The 17,176-nt window shown below is 36.4% G+C and overlaps 2 protein-coding genes across 2 annotated transcripts; both read left to right on the forward strand.

Moving 5' to 3' along the window:
- Nucleotides 1-4,935: 4,935 nt before the first annotated feature.
- Nucleotides 4,936-8,613, forward strand: PIP1C (plasma membrane intrinsic protein 1C). Its single transcript, XM_086645636.1, has 4 exons — nt 4,936-5,353; nt 5,651-5,946; nt 7,944-8,084; nt 8,297-8,613. The coding sequence occupies exons 1-4, from the start codon at nt 5,026-5,028 to the stop codon at nt 8,390-8,392; spliced, it is 861 nt and encodes a 286-aa protein (XP_086501762.1). The 5' UTR covers nt 4,936-5,025; the 3' UTR covers nt 8,393-8,613.
- A 1,968-nt stretch (nt 8,614-10,581) lies between these two features.
- On the forward strand, nt 10,582-16,258 carry LOC147535375 (short-chain dehydrogenase TIC 32, chloroplastic-like). The gene is made up of 8 exons (XM_086650188.1): nt 10,582-10,710; nt 13,850-14,081; nt 14,205-14,284; nt 14,395-14,548; nt 14,690-14,813; nt 14,931-15,015; nt 15,743-15,804; nt 15,910-16,258. The coding sequence occupies exons 1-8, from the start codon at nt 10,599-10,601 to the stop codon at nt 16,066-16,068; spliced, it is 1,008 nt and encodes a 335-aa protein (XP_086506314.1). The 5' UTR covers nt 10,582-10,598; the 3' UTR covers nt 16,069-16,258.
- Nucleotides 16,259-17,176: the final 918 nt, after the last annotated feature.

Genomic DNA, 17,176 nt, shown 5'->3' on the forward strand with positions numbered 1-17,176 from the left:
ATTACGTTTAATGCAAAAGTTGGTCCTTTCTCTGTTTTGGATACTATATTATATTAAATTATTTTACAAAAAATCAACTTCGACATATATGACACGTTGATGTGAGCTTCATCATGGCACATGTGTCAAACCAGCATTAATCGTTTTACATATGTCAAAAGAGTGATGGACAGGCGGTTTAGCCTACGAGGCATGGGTGGGAATATTGTAATAAGGGAAATTCTATAGGGGTCATTCTTGTTAAAAGGACACCTCTTTGTAAATTTGCTACAACTTCTGCCGATTAGAAAAAAGAATTTTCGGTACGAGTCCATCAAATTCACAAGAAAATCTTCGATATTAATCTATCGAAATTCAATCCAATAGTAGCCTATTTTATGAATTTGGTGGACTCGTACCGAATTAAAAAAAATGTCTCTTTTGATAAGAAAGGGAGGCCTCTATAAGACTTCCTACTAATAACCTAATAAGCTTTTATATCTTTTTGGAGTTAATTCCTATATGCCTCCTACTTTGTGATCAACTTCCTTTACGGTTCCATACTTTTTTATAAATTTAAGTATGGTCCATTTTTTAGTGTAAATGTCGTAAGCACACCCCTTCCTATATATAATTTTTCAAAATAAAGTTAATTATAAAACATGAAATTCCACCTCACATCTCTCTCCACCTCACACCTCTCTCTCCACCTCACATCACTCTCTCCACCTCACCTCTTTCTCCAACTCACCTCTCTCTCTCCCCAATTCACCCTTTGTCTTCTTCGGTGAAGATCGGTGACCGAAATTTTTTCCGGTCGGCGACCTAAACTAAAAAAGAATTCTCATCTCTCTCTTTCTCTAAACACTCTGACGAAGGGAAACCCCTTCGCCGAAATGTTCAGAGGGAGAAAGATGAAAGTTTTTTTTAAGTTTAGGTCGCCGGAGAAGGTAAGGGTGAGTCGGGGGGCGGGGGGGAGAGGTGAGTTGGAGAGAGAGAGGGGTGAGTTGAAGAGAGATGTGAGGTGGAGAGAGATGTGAGGTGGAATTTCATGTGTTATAATTAAATTTATTTTGAAAAAATATATACAGGAGGGGTACATATGACATTTACACTAAAAAAAAAGAGGTCATATTTAAATTTATGAAAAATAGGGAGCTATAAAGAAAGCCGGTCACAAAGTAGGAGGCCAAATAAGAATTAGCTCAATTTTTTGTAAGTAGTTTTATTGGATTTAAAAATAATAATCCTATTGATTCTTTAACAAAAAAAGAAATAGTCCTATTGACATGAAGTGGCATAAAGTAGGCGGTAGGGTAATTTGGCACTTTGTTTGATGGTACTCCAGGTGACTTATCAAACAATTCGAAATTATGCTCTACTAACCTATGTCCTATTTTCAACAAAAAAAAAAAAACCATGTGGTAAATAAAATTTTGTCAAAATCATGCAAGAGAACGAGTTTTTTTTCTTTTGTTGAACTAAGAGAACAAGGAGTTGTCTTTGAAGCTCTACATCTTGAGCCATATATTTTGTTTTGTGTGTTGTAATGGATGGAGTGAGGGAAAGGTGGATTAGGTTGGCAATGGGGCCTATGGTTACATGTGATATTACGGCACCATGACAAAAGGACCACCCTATATGAATGTTTTTTTTTTTTTTTTTGATGAAAGAACCCTATATGAATGTTGAGTTGTCCATTTCCATTATGTGTTAGGAAGGATAATTTAAATTAAAGTTGGTCGAAGGGCTCAAATCATTATGTATTAAGTGGCAAAGTTAGGGATCTTGTATAATTTCTTCTTAAAATTTTGTACTTCTCACGTATAGTTAAAACCCCTTATGTACAACAAAAAAAATATTAATAAAATATTTCTTTTAAGACATTAACTACGATAGTCATTACGAGGACATTAATATATTATTACGATATGTAAATAATCGTCGAATTTAAACTTTACAACAATTAAGGGATTAAGGTCCAACGAAACCCGTAACTTCAAACTCAAATAATTATTTATTTGTACTCAAATTCAATAATCTTGAATTCACAATTCTATTTTTTTTTTTTTTTTGAATTGAATTCACAATTCTATTGATATGTGAAACTTCCATCTCGAAGAATAGATGCATTACCAAGTTGACTACCAGTTGATGGCGGAAAACATAATATTTAAAGTTAGAATATAACAAAAGATAATACTTATCTGTTGTGGCAACAATCTTACATTGGTAGCGAGACGGAGTATAGTGCTCCTCTTAAGAGGTTAAGCACCCTTCTCTAGTTTTAAAACCGTGAGACGCAGGTGTGTCAAAGCGGACAACATCACTAGCAACCCAGAAGGTTGGTCCGCACCATCTTATAATACGTTATCAGCACGATTCGCTCTACTATGATGTGGTCTTGAGAGGGTGTGTTGTGGCAACAAACTTACATTGGTGGTGAGACAGAGTGTGGTGCTCCTCTTAAGAGATTAAGACCCATTTCCTAGCGAGACTTTTTAAAACCGTGTGGCCCAGATGTGCCAAAATGGATAGTATCACGCAGTCCAGAAGGTTGGTCCGCACCATCCTATAACATTATCAATTATCTCTTCCTTTTGTTTATTTATGAACTTTTCCATTTTTAAATTACTATCATTTTAATAAAAAATGGCAAAAAAATACTAATAAAGTAAGTTATATAATATAATTTATTTTCATAATTTAAATAGAGTTGGTAACATCAATGCCTCCTTTTTAAAGGATTATGGTATCATCTTATCTTAAAAGGAAAATAAATAAATGAATTAAATCGTAATTAAAGTTTGGAAAAAAGAATTAGGTAGGGGCTATTTCCCAAACAAAAGGACCGTTACCCAAAACCCTAACTAGTCGTGTTCCAAATGAATGGTATCCCCCATGTGCACATCACTTCTTCGCTGTCACTTTCACCCCCCAACGGTCGGTACAAATTCTGTATTGCCTTGAAAAAGCACCCCACTCGGTTCGTCTCGTGACCCTACCCTTTTTTTTTTTTTTTTTTTTTACTTTTCACTCCTCATGACTCAAGTGCTACTAGCTAGGGTTTAAGTTTGAAAAATAGTACTAGTACTTACTTTTTAAACAAAGTAAACTTCACTCTGAAGTGATAAAGAATGTAAAAACAAACATATATTATGCTGCCAACAATGGTAGTCTAGTTGATATATCATGATAGAGAAGTCTCAGATTCGACTTTACAGAGATGTAAATTTTTGGATTTATTGAATTTGGGTATAAATAAAGTGTATTTAGACTTTAACTTTGTAGTTTAGTTGCCCTTTTGACTTGTTTAAATTCGGCAATTATCGTGTTTATCACGTCTAATAGATGCATCACAATTTCGATAAAGTTAATTTTGGTTAAGCAATATAATATAGTTATTGCGTATACTTTACCCCACGTTTTTCTTCCTCTTCACAAATAGAAGGGGGAGGTATGGATAATAAAAGATATTAAGGTGCATAAGAGAGATTTATGATAGTCCATGTAGATATCTTTTATCGTCCCATAATCTCTTATCAAGATTACATTACTTTTAACTAGAGAGAGATATGACCTCTTTCTTCGTGTTTACGAGGAAGAGAGGAATCACTCATAAGTTCTTCGTTTTTCCCTTTTCTCATTTGTTGATCCTTTCGTCATATTATATGAGAAATAAAGAAATGTAAAGTTGGAAAAATATGAAACTTTAGTTAAATCCTAAATAAAATGTTTAAGAGAAGGGCAAAAACAAAGTGTAGCCCTGGAGATGGGGTTAAACGTGCAAGTTGGTTGCATATTAGGACGAAACTGGAAGACGCTCAATTTAATACCCACTATCAAAAGACGAGTGACAAATATCCCTCCCATCTAAACCGTTGAACCTTAAAGCATCCAACGCTCAATATCACTTCTTCTATAGAGGCACGAGCAAACAAAAAGCTTTTCTTTTTTATCTTTTTTTTTTTTTTTTGATGAAAATTCTTTTTTATCTGCAACTTTGATCTTCTTCTGTGCTAATATTACATTATTATTATTATTATTATTATTATATGATCGAACGGCCATTAAAAATAAGAGAGAAATAGAAAAAACAGAAAGAGAGAGAATAAAGTAGCCAAAAAAAGATAAGACCAGCTCATCTATCTAACCTAACCAACCACATGTCCCAGAACTATCTCTATGACCTTTCCATTTTCTTCCTTTTTTTCATTTTTCTCATTTCTCACAATAATAATAATAGAAAAACAAAAAAATTATTCCTTTTCTTAAACAATATTAAATTAATTTGTGTTTTGTAGTTCTTCATTGGGTTAATTTCATTTTGCCCTCCCAGGAAAACTAACTCATCAAAATGGCCCCTTGTTGTGACGAGTTTTTATAATGGTTGTCTCTTTTTTTAATCTGTTATAGTTTCTGATGATGCGTATTTTGGTTTCAAAACTGATTTTTCTTATCTTTTGTCAAAATTTACATTATGTCGTAGCATAAGAGAGAAAAACCCCTACATCACCTTCCTCAACTAGTTATGACAAATTACAAAGTTCGATAAATATATAAACACCGCTTACTTTACCAAACCAAACGGGCTCGAATTATGATCGAGCAGAACATGCTTTTCGAAAGATAAAACGGTAATTTTAAAAAGACTCCTGCAACGTGTTATTAGCGTCTCCCTCAAGCAAATTGTGGAGGAAGATTGTGAGGAAATGAGACGTTATTTACACTTGTGGTTTGCACGGTTAAAACTTTCGAATCCAAAATTCAAGTGGCAAAAATCCCGACAAAAAATAGTGTTACCCGTTTGAGTGGGGGATGACTTAGGAAACTGGTCAAAACAAAGGAGCTATTATTGTGAACTGGTGATTTTTAGGGGTCAAAGTGAAATGAACTCATCTTCATTTGGATTAGTGGGTCTATAAATCATCAGGCATGGGGTTTCTTCACTGACTCACTTCTTACAAGCTCAGTCTCCAAAGGAAGAAAAAATTTCTAGAGAGAGAGAAAGTAGTTTTAGAGGGAGAGAGAGAGAGAGTAGAGAAAATGGAGGGGAAAGAAGAAGATGTTAGACTAGGAGCAAACAAATTTTCAGAGAGACAACCCATAGGAACATCAGCACAAACAGATAAGGATTACAAAGAACCACCACCAGCTCCATTTTTTGAAGGTGGTGAGCTTCAATCATGGTCATTTTGGAGAGCTGGAATAGCAGAGTTCATGGCTACTTTTCTGTTTCTTTATATCACTGTTTTGACTGTTATGGGTGTTAAAAGAGCTCCTAATATGTGTGCTTCAGTGGGTATTCAAGGTATTGCTTGGGCTTTTGGTGGTATGATCTTTGCCCTTGTTTACTGCACTGCTGGTATCTCTGGTAAGCTTTCTTGCTTGCTTAATCTCTCTTTTTAGTCCCTACCCAATACCCATGTTGGTTTATGTTGTTTTTTGATGAAATCTCTTGTAGATCTGTGTTTTTTTAGATCATGTCCTTTGTGGGTTCTTTCAAAAATTAGTTCCTAGATGAAGAAATCAAATCCTCTTTGGGTTGTTGCTATTTCTCCTTTTCTGTAGTTAGATAGACCCCTCTTTGTGTCTCTCTCTACTCTTCTTCTCTCTTGGTTGAAGAAGCTTGTAATGATGATGACTAATGAAATCTTGTGAAAATATACAGGTGGTCACATCAATCCAGCAGTTACTTTTGGACTACTATTGGCAAGAAAACTGTCTCTAACAAGAGCAGTTTTCTACATAGTGATGCAATGTCTTGGTGCTATTTGTGGTGCTGGTGTTGTTAAAGGTTTCCAGAAATCACCATATGAGATGTTGGGTGGTGGTGCTAATGTTGTTGCTCCTGGTTATACTAAAGGAGATGGTCTTGGTGCTGAAATTGTTGGAACTTTTGTTCTTGTTTACACCGTTTTCTCTGCTACTGATGCCAAGAGAAATGCCAGAGACTCTCATGTCCCTGTAAGTCTCTTTCTCTCTATGTATGTTTCTTGTTTTCATATATAAAAATTTATTTCATGTGTTCATCATTTGTGTTCTATTAAGACCCATGATTCCGAAAGCTCCAACTCAAACTTAAGTACTAGCTGTGAGAATAGTCTCATATCGAAAAAGGTTACTCTATTAACCACAAACATAATGTCAGTTCTGTTTTTACTTATTGTCAATTGATTTTGAATTCAAAAACTAGAAAATTAACATGATACCAGAGCTAGGCAGACCCAATGGCCCCATTTGTTAGGCTAATGCACACGAAAAAGACATGTATTAGGCTAAAAAATGTTCAACATGTGAGCGAGAGATAAATAGTCCCATATGGGAAAAGGACAAGTAATTTTTACTACTAATTTCAAATTAATTTTGAGTTGGACGTCTATAAGCTTAACACTAGTTAATCTATGGTAGATTTCCAATTGTGAACTTGTTTTCATTTGTTTGTAGAAATGGGTTTTCTGAATTACTTGGAAAATTGATGATTATAGAGTTAGTTTCAATTTGTTTGAATATTCTAGTTTGTTTTTTCATGAATCTGGTTTTTGAGACTAGAGAATGGTTTTCCATTGAGTAGATAAAGAAAGGGTATCTATCTATCTAGGGGTGGGAAACGGGCCGGGCTCGGGCACCCATGGGCACTAATGTCCCGGGCTCTGGCGTTTCGGGTAACACTACTCAATGCACATTGAACCAAACGGGCGGGCTCGGGCCGGGCATAAACTTAATTCTCTTGCACAGAGCCCGCCATGTGCACTAGCCCGTGGCGGGTAGTTCGGGCTATGGTCGGGCCGGGTTCCGGGTCCACTCATTACAAAAAAAAGTATAGCTTTAAGTCAAAATTTCACACTCTACTGCCACTTTACAAATCTAAAGAAAAATCTATACAGGTATACAAATTTTATACCAAGTGTGGTTCACAATTAATATAACATAATCTAACATAGAATATTATGGTAAAACTAATGATATTATACAAACACTAAATCTAAAGAACAATAGTACAATACCACTGTATAAATCTAAAGAGTACAAGAAGAGGACGAGAGAAGAAAAGAGACTTCGATTAAAGAAAATGTTACAATGAAGACTCGTGATAGAAAATAAAATTTGTTATGTAAAAATTGCATCTTCGATCTTCGCTCTTCTATGAACCAACAATTCTACGAAGTTCATCTTCTTTCTTCTGGACATGCATAATGGAGATTAAATAATACATTCTCATGAAATCAAAGATAAGAGAAATTGGTAGTTGACAAATAAAGTCATTCAATCTCTTTTTACACCTCTCATTCTGTCTCACTATCTTTCTTTCTCTAGCACTCTCTCTATCTCTATCTCTCATACAGTAGATACACAAGGGATTGGGAGTGGGAATGGGAGCGGCAGTGGCTATTAGGTTTGGAGAAAGTGAGGGTTAATGTCTTATTTATAGGCATTAACCCACAATCTAAATCCAACAAGAGGGATTGAAGACTTTTGCTTTCCTGACCGTTAGATTTATACATGTGGATCTAATTTAGGTGGTGCCTATAGACGGGCTTCATACTCGGGCTTAACAGACGGGTTAGACACTCGGGTAAGTGTTTTCTAAAGGAAGCCCAAGCCCGCCCACTATCAAAAGGCGGGCCGGGCGTGCACTACCCATGTCGGGCTTCGGGCTGGACGTTTATTAGACGGACTCGGGCGTTTCGGATCGGGTTTCGGGCTTTCGGGCAGAATTTCCACCCTTATATCTATCTATCTATCTTTGGTTTGGTGGATTGTTTAGTTTGCTTTGTAAAAAGTAATATTATTCCATGGTAGTGGTGGTGGTGGAATCCCATGACCTTTCATGAATGAAGCAGTTGTTCTAGGAGGGAGGGGTCCACTTTGTCATCATCTTTGAACAGAACAAAGAAAAACCCTAATTCAAGAAAGTAGTTTCCTTTTTGTAACTTTGATTCTAATCTTTTGTGCCACCACAGATCTTGGCTCCACTACCAATTGGGTTTGCAGTGTTTTTAGTGCACTTGGCAACCATTCCCATTACTGGAACTGGTATCAACCCTGCCAGAAGTCTTGGTGCTGCCATCATTTACAACAGAGACCATGCTTGGAGTGACCATGTGAGTTTTCTCTCTCTCTCTAAACCATTGGATACTTATGAACAAGAAAAATTGTGATTCGTGTTCCAGATGATTTTGATTCACTGAACTACGAATCACACGTCAAGGCACATAGAATTTATGCCCGGAGTCTGTCTAGTTTTTCTCTTTCCCTACTTCTTTTAAGGGGCAAATTTTAATTGTATTCCATATTCATTCTTATCTTGTGACAGTGGATCTTCTGGGTGGGACCTTTCATTGGAGCTGCCCTAGCTGCTTTATACCACCAGATTGTTATCAGAGCCATCCCATTCAAGTCTAGGGCTTAAGAAGAATTCTTCATCACTCTTATCATGTCTTGGGTCACTATTTAATTTTTTTTCTACCTTTGTTTGAGGACTAGTAGTTTTGTGTTAAGTAATGTGTTAAATTTATCTTTCCTCCCAAGTAGTATTGCAGATTTGTGTAAATTATTGTCTTGTGTGTGGATTTGTAATGTGAGACTTTAGACTTTGTAATGAGAAACATCCTAAATCTATGTTTTCATCAACTTAGGAGTGGCTTTTTCTATGTCACTTTCTTTGATGTGGTAGAGATTCTAACACTAAGAGGTTTTTGATCTAATCATATGGTATGAGATTGGAATGGCAAGATCAGTATAAAATTGTTGATAAAAATGATCAACATTACTGATGTGTGGTGAATAATTTTAGCAATGTGACCTCCTTTCTATTCACAAGATTCTTGGGTGGATTGGAAATCCTCAAACTATTTAGTGGTAGGAAAAAGAAAATTCAACTTCTAGTGATTTTTTGTTTTTTTTGGTAATTTTGGTTTTCATAGTTGGATCATGCTTTCTAGGGACTTCTTGAGAAACAATGAGAGTAACTAGGAAAGAAAGGACTTCTTGAGAAACAATGAGAGTAACTAGGAAAGAAAAGCAAGTCAGTATTACACATTTTACAACAAGAACATTATGTCCGGACGTCAAACTTAAGTGTCCGGACGTCAAAGGTTAAGTGTTAAGTGTCCGGACGTCAAAGGTTAAGTGTGGATTTCATAGTCACCGTCTCCTTCGGTCGCCCTCGCATTGGTTGATTCCCCTCCTTCACCTTTCATATAATCATTGTCTCCTACTTTGGTTGGATTTGTCGAGCCTAGCTAGCGAAAATTTATCTTCACCATATCCTATGAAGGTATTTATAGCTTCTTAATCTGATAGTGTATCTTCTCCAAACTTTTGTTACTTCTATTATCACTACAAATAATCAAAATCTTTTAAAATCGCATCTGCATCTCTAGAATGCGTGATGTTATGGCCAAAGAAATTCCAGCGCTCGAGACCAACAACACGTGGTCCCTGACTCCCGCTACAAAAGGGTGCACTCAAGTTGAAGACGTCGACTATCATGATACTTTTGCTCCAATTGTCAAATTGGTAACTGTTCGTGCCCTCATATTCCTTGCATCTGTCTAGGGATGGTTGTTGCATTAGCTAAGATGTCAATGTTGTTTTCATCGAAGGAGATTTGAAAGAAGAAGTCTGTATGACCATTCCTCCCGACTTTAGCTACAAAAGTGATATTCTAGTTTGTCGTAAATCATTAAATGGTTTGAAACAAACTTCTAGGCAATGGTTTGTTAATAATTCCTCCAGCTTAAAAGCTAAAGATTTTCCTAATTTTCGTCAAACCATTATCTTTTCAGTTATTTCAATGGTCCAACCGTTTTTTACGTACTTATCTATGTAGATGACATCATCATTATGGACAATGAGAACAAGGAAATTTACGTCCTTTGACAACGTCTTAAAAAAAATCTTAGATGACTTCAATACTTTCTGGACTTAAGACTCCTAAAGATATTTTTCTATTGTCAACAAAAATACACTTTGGACATTCTTTACGATGCTGGCGTTCTCGAAACCAAAGCGAGTTTGTTTTTTTATGAAACTCAAACAACACGTGAATTGTTTCCTATGAAACTCAAACAACACCTGAACTTGTTACATACGTACAATAATTAGAGGTGTCTATAACACATGACACCTCCCTCTCCAAACCGACCCATTCCCATGGACATAAGTTATTTGACAAACATTGCTTTCAAATACTACTTTAATATCCTTATAATTAGAATTATTATCTTCCCATTTATATAATTTAAGTTTCCATTTGTATATTTTTAATTAAGTTAGTACTCTTCTATACATACACATGTTATCAATGATAAAGACTCGATATGTATATCATTACGTCGGTGCAAGAGCAAGAGCTATTACTTTCAAGCTATTATTGAATGGACCATCCACACCAAAAGATATTTTTTGGATCCTTTCCAATCTCCATACAAGTTCTTACGTTGTAGTGTGAATGAATCTAACCAGAATGTAAAGCTTCACCTACTCCATTTATTTATTTATTGGAAGATCCCCCCCCCCCCCCCCCCCCCCCCCCACACACACACAATGACCCAAACAGGCAACCATTCTCTGAACTCATATTTTGCATTTGAGAAAGAAAGAGAGAGAGAGAGATGATTTGGTGGTGGTGGAACAGAAAAGGACCATCTGGGTTCTCAGGTTCTAATACAGCTGAACAAGTCACTCAAGGAATTGATGGAACTGGTCTTACTGCTATTGTTACTGGTATAATTTTTATCATGGATTGATGGGTGTTCTTATTTACTTCTGTTTGATTTGTATTGGAGTTTCATTTGATTTTTTTATTCAGTTAGATGAGTTTGACTGAATGTGTCTAAAACTGATTTTTTTTTATTGTGAGAGAGAGAAAAGAGGATTTGGTACTTTAAGGGGTGGGTTGGGTTGGGTTTTGCTTGATTTTATTCAATTTTTCAGACATAGTTGATGTAAATAGGACTGCACTTTTAGTATCTGAACCAACCCAATCAATCTAACCTGAAGGGGCTTGGGTTGTTGGTGCCCGAACCAAGAATTACCCTTGGCTCGGATACTAAGATATAACAGAATGGTTTGATTCGGTGAATGTATGTGTCCGATTGATAACAAGACCCAACCAAATCATTGTTTTGATGTATTTTACTTGTGAGTTATTTTCTTTTTGGGCCCATACTTTGTGACTAACTTTTTTTTATGACTCCCTATCTTTTATAAATTCAATTTTGACTCCTTTTTTCAACTCCGTCAGTTGAAATTTTCCGGTCGACGACTTTTAGTCGGAGAAGATAGAGTTGAGGTGGAGAAAGATGGAGGTGAAGTGGGGGAGATGAGGTGACTTAATGTTTGTTAATTAGTTTTATTTTTAAAATATATTTATAAGAAGGATAGTTATGACATCTTCATTAAAGTTACCTGACGGAGTTACAAAAAAGACCAAATTTGAATTTATAAAAAATAAGGGACCATAAAAGAAGCTGGCCATAAAATAGGGACCAAACAAAAAATAACTATTTATTTATTATATACAAAATATATATGATAGTGATGTGGAGATTCAATGTTTAACTAAGTATACAAAAACGTATGATATAATAAAAAACCAAAAATATCATATAATAAAATACAAAAGAAACCCCAACTTCTAAAGTTAAAATTTCCCGATGAGTTGTAATTTGACTGTTCAGTTATCCAACCGAACCGATCGTTCTCCTTCCAAAAACGGCTGAGGCATACGCTTCGGGGTAAGGCGGTCACGATGCGGCAACCTTATATAATGGAGAAGAAGAACACTTTAGAATTTTTTATTTTGTTTTTCATTGTTATATTTGAGTTGTTTGGCAACACTTAAGACTTTATAGGACAGTAGTAAAGTAGGAAAACTTGTTATGCTATATTCTTGCATAACTAATGTCGTTTTCTTTATCAATTTTTTTTTAGTGTTTTATGCTTCGAGTTGCGCCTCAGGCATCGCCTTGCCTTGTGAGAGCAAACTGCCTTGAGGCGTAAAAACGTGTTTTAAAACTTTGCATATAGTTAAACCACAAACAGATTGGCTCAGATTGAATTATCGAGCAACCAAATCTTTCAGATTGGTTTGTGGATAAATCTAAATATGCTTTGAAGTACTTGAAGTTAACCTAGTTTCAGTTTAGTCCTGTTTTTGACTCTTTTTTCTTTTTCTTGGACTACTCTGTAATTTCTTTGGTGTTATATAGACTATTGGCTGTCAAAAAAAAAAGCCGGCGCTTTGGGGAAAGCTAAATAGTTTCCGGGTATGAAATTTTAAAGGGAATATGCAAAATTTTGAAAATTTTCCGGGGAAACATATTTTATGGGGAATATGTTTCAAAATAAAAATAAAAAACTCTCCACCTCACCTCTCTCCTCCATCTCATGTTCTATCTCTGCCACCTCATCATCTTCACCGACGAAGGTCGCCGGCCGGCGACCTACAAACATTAAAAAAAAAAATCTCTCTCCTCTCTCTCTCTAAAAAAAAAAAGGTTTTAAGACCTAGATCTGGTCTGCTCTTGAAGAACAGACCAGATCTAGGTCTGTTCTTCACGAACAGACCAGACCTTGGTCTGTTCTTCAAGAACAGACCATACCTTGGTCTTAAAATAAAAAAAAAAAAATTTGTAGAGAGAGAGAGAGGAGAGAGAATTTTTTTTTTTTTTAATGTTTGAAGGTCGCCGGCCGGAAAATTAACCGGCCGGCGACCTTTGCCGGTGAAGATGATGAGGTGAGGTGGAGAGAGAGAGAGAGGTGAGGTGGAGATTTTTTGTTTTTCCCCCTAACAATTTACAAAATAAAATTGTCAAACAAAATTGACCAATTTTTGACCAAGTCTTCACACCCCGGAAACTATTTAGCTTTCCCCAAAGTGCTGGCCAAAAAAAATTAATCCCATTTTGAAACACATAAATGGAATGTAGTGATGCTAGGTTACACAATCTTACTTGACAGACTACTTAAATATAGCATTCTTAAGTTATGTTTGTTATTCTCGATATAAACTGTTCCAAGAAATGCATATTTAAGTCTCAACTCTAAAGAGTTAACTTTCCTTGCTTTTGCCGCCTAGACTCAAGCCCAATCTGTATTGAAACTACACAAGGTTACTAAGCTTGAACTTACGCCTATACAATCTCCAGACGCTCTCAGTAGACCTCAATAGTTACTAAGTTTAAGCTTGCATCTATAGCCTAGTGTCACGAAGTAAAATTCGACCTAGCACTGTCATCTATTACCCTTGCAGCACTTATGCTTCAAGACTACCAAAAGTCAAGCACAAGTCAGCCTTTCTCCAAGTTTGTCAAATAACCTTAACTACAGGCAAACAATATCTCTTAGTGGCGGAACAACACAAGAGATCTAAGTCACTAAAGTACTTCAGAGAACTAGCAAGAGTGTTCCGCTAAATTAAGAACTCTCAAGTACAAATGTATACAAGCACCCTTCCAAGTCACTCACACTTTTGACTCACTTGCTTGGATCACTCCTTGAATGATTTACAAATGAGGGGTTTTACCCCTATTTATACTACGGAACACTTACAATGGTCGGTTAAAATTAAAACACATGTCTAAGATCAAATGGTTTGGAAGTGTGCATAGATGGAAATCTCTAGAAACCTTCTAAGGTACTACCTTAATGCTCTTATCTCTAGATAATTCCCATAGATGTCTTCATGAGTTCTGTAGCCATTTTTAAAGGCTCCCACAAAAAAAAAAAGGTGTCACATAAGCCCATAGACCGGCACATTACCTAGCCAAAATTTTATGGGCGTGACTCTGTTCTCTTCTCTGGAAGCTCCCCCCAGGCGATGTTATATACTACATTAACTAATTGAATCTCTCCTATTTAGGTGCATCACAAGGTATTGGTGCCGAGACTGCACGTGTTCTTGCATTGCGTGGAGTCCATGTTGTAATTGCAGTCAGGAATACAAATTCCGGTAACAATGTTAGAGAAGCAATATTGAAGGAAAACCCTGCTGCTAAACTTGATGTCATGGAGTTAGACCTCAGCTCCATGGCATCAGTGAGAAAATTCGCTTCGGAGTTCATCACTCTGAACCTTCCTCTGAACATTCTTGTGTAAGAAAAACTGAAGAATATGTGATAGATATTGCTTATATTTTAAATCCCATTGTCAACTCTCTGCTTTTACGGGTTTGGGCTTCTCTGTGTTTTTTGAGCTCCTCTATGCTTTTGTTGCAGCAATAATGCAGGAGTCATGTCAGCATCTTTCACGCTTTCGCGAGACAATATAGAGTTGCTGTTTGCAACAAATCACATAGGTGTGTCTCATTAATATCATATCCAAGGCTCACTTCGTTCTCTTCCTTCTGATACAATCACTTTAATGAAGAACAAACCAACTGATTTTTGTTGTCGAAAAATTTTGCAGGTCATTTTCTTTTGACAGATCTTTTGTTGGAGACCATGAAAACTACTGCACGGAAGACTAACGTGGAGGGAAGAATTGTCAATGTTTCATCTGATGCTCACCGGGTTCCTTACCGTGAGGGGATTCTTTTCGATAACATCAACGACGAATCGAGGTATACAGATATTTACTTTCTGAATAGAGATATAGATATATATTTTTTTATTAGCTCGTCTCCCTAATTGTCGATTAAGCAAAAGAACAAATGGTCGTTTATTAGAATACCAATCCTGAGATAGAACGAATGTTCTAATAGAGTGAAGGTATTAACCGAAGAAACTTGTTTTGCTACCTTGTATATGTACGTTTGCTTAAGGGCATACGGCCAATCAAAACTTGCAAATGTATTGCACGCTAATGAACTCACCAGGCGTCTAAAGGTACATTGAAACAAGTTATAGTGAGATTGTAGTAGCATTTCATTACTTAGTACACATGTTTAGTCATCTAGGTAATACAAGAATGGGTTTCTGATTTATTTCTTTGTTTTCCAACAGGGAGATGGGGTGCAAATAACGGCTAATTCACTTCATCCAGGAATGATAGTAACCAATATTTGGCGACCTAACGGTTATGTTAGTGGTAAATCACTATTCTATGTGTTCTATAGTTTATCAAATTACTCCTTATTTGACCCATTATCACATTAACTGTCACAACGATGTTCAATTCAACCGTGAAAAGAGAAAGCTAATAGTTGAAAGTCTGCAAGATAGACATAAGTGATCGCTGACTTGATTCATTCCTGCACAATCTCTTACGTTCTTGGTAATTAAGCACTGAATACTCACCGTAGTTGTCTTGTGATAGTCCCACATCGCTTGGGAGAGCGTCTGGAGCATGGGTTATAGGTGCATGGCCAATCTTAATAAGTGTCGAGAGCTTTTGGGTGGGGTTCTGGAGCTCTCAACGAGAACAAAACCCCATACATGTTGGGCTTGAACCTTGGTGTCAAAAGCAGGGACAATACTGGTAACTGCTTAGGTTTGGGGCGATACATTAGCCTGCTCGTGCTTGTTTAGATAGCCATTTGGCATTAGCATTCCGCAGTAAAGGGCACATTGAGAGGAGAAAGATATAGTTTTTTTTCCTCGTTATAGGCCTACCTCAGACCACCGGGGCTTTTCACGATGCCGAGCCCACCAAAAGAGCCTCTAATGCCGAGCCCAGTTCTTCCCAAGCGATGTATTCACCGGAAAGAGCCTACAATGAGCCTTTGAGCTTATGTATTTCACTTCTTTCTATGAACTTGATTTGAGTTGTCTATAATTTAGAGCTTTATACGGATAATAGATACTCTTTTTTGTAGGTTGGATTAATGCAGTCCTTGCTTCTACTGTTGGAAAATTCATGCTTAAAAACATTCAAGAGGTTCTTGTTGTACATTTTTAAGTGCAAGAAAGTTTGTTTTTACGGGTCAAAACTAAACCACTTTTTCATTGTTTTATTTCATTTCATCGATGATGGTTGTCGCAGGGAGCGTCTACTACATGTTATTTAGCCTTACATCCTGAAGTCAAAGGTGTAAGTGGAGTGTACTTCAAAGACAATAACATAGCTACACCAAGCTCACAAGCTAATGATGCAAAACTAGCCAAGAAACTTTGGGATTTTAGCATGAGTTTGATCCATTGATTATTGTGTTTATCTTTAGAAGCAAAAGGTACTTTACAAAACTAAGTGGGTTTAGGACTTTAGGTCCCATAACATTTACTAAATGTAGATACTTCACAAAAATAGAAGGACATGTCGGGAAGTATCATTTGCTTAAACTTTTGATCGCCGACCCATGGAGAATAAATTATATGGAATAATGTTATCTGTATCACCCAGAGAAAACTACATAATTTTTGGTCTCTTCGATGGTTTATTTGTTAATTTTGTGTTCATTTAAGTCAAAACTAGTTGAGAGTAAGTAGAGACGACCTAGGCATTATATTGTCTTGGTTACTTATCTCTATTTTCCTTTGTGTGAATATTTTCATACAATCGACCTGCGGCCTCGTGGAAAGTAACATGATCACTTGACTTTCTAGGTGTCGTTGTTACATGAAATTTGTGGATCATCTCATCATCCCCTAACAACAGAAGTTGGATTCCCTCCCTACAACAAGATCGAGACGAAAAGAGGTGTAAGAATACCTAAAATGAAAATGATATTGACAACCAAGATGTAAAGATTCAAGGATTTGGCTACTCCCATTATTTAATGGAAGTTCCCCACAATCACCCAACCATTCTCGAAATTTTACAAAACCGTCTCTGCAACTCCAGAGTGGCGTGATGCAATGGCCAAAGAAATTTCAGCCTCCGAGGCCAACAACACGTGGTTTCTGATTCTTTGCCAATACACCCATTGGTTGTAACTAGGTTTACAAAATTAAATACCACTTGCTGCAAAAGGGTGTATTCAAGTTGAAGTCGTCAACTATCATGATACTTTTGCTCCAATTGCCAAATTGGTAACTGTTTGTGTCCTCCTATCCCTTGTGTCTATCTAGGGATTGTCGTTGCATCAGTTAGATGTCAATATTGTTTCTTCGAGGGAGACTTGAAAGAAGAAGTCTATATGACCATTCCTCCCGATTTTAGCTATAAAGGTGATACTTTAGTTTGTCGTAAATCATTTTATGGTTTGAAACAAACTTCTAGGTAATGGTTTGCTAATTTTTCTTCCGGTTTAAAAGCTAGAAATCTTCCCCAATTTTCGTCAGACCATTATCTTTTCAGTTACTTCAATGGT

Source organism: Eschscholzia californica, unplaced genomic scaffold (assembly GCF_041429995.1).
Source record: "Eschscholzia californica isolate CP2 unplaced genomic scaffold, dmEscCali1.0.p SCAF_6, whole genome shotgun sequence".
Classification (NCBI taxonomy): domain Eukaryota; kingdom Viridiplantae; phylum Streptophyta; class Magnoliopsida; order Ranunculales; family Papaveraceae; genus Eschscholzia; species Eschscholzia californica.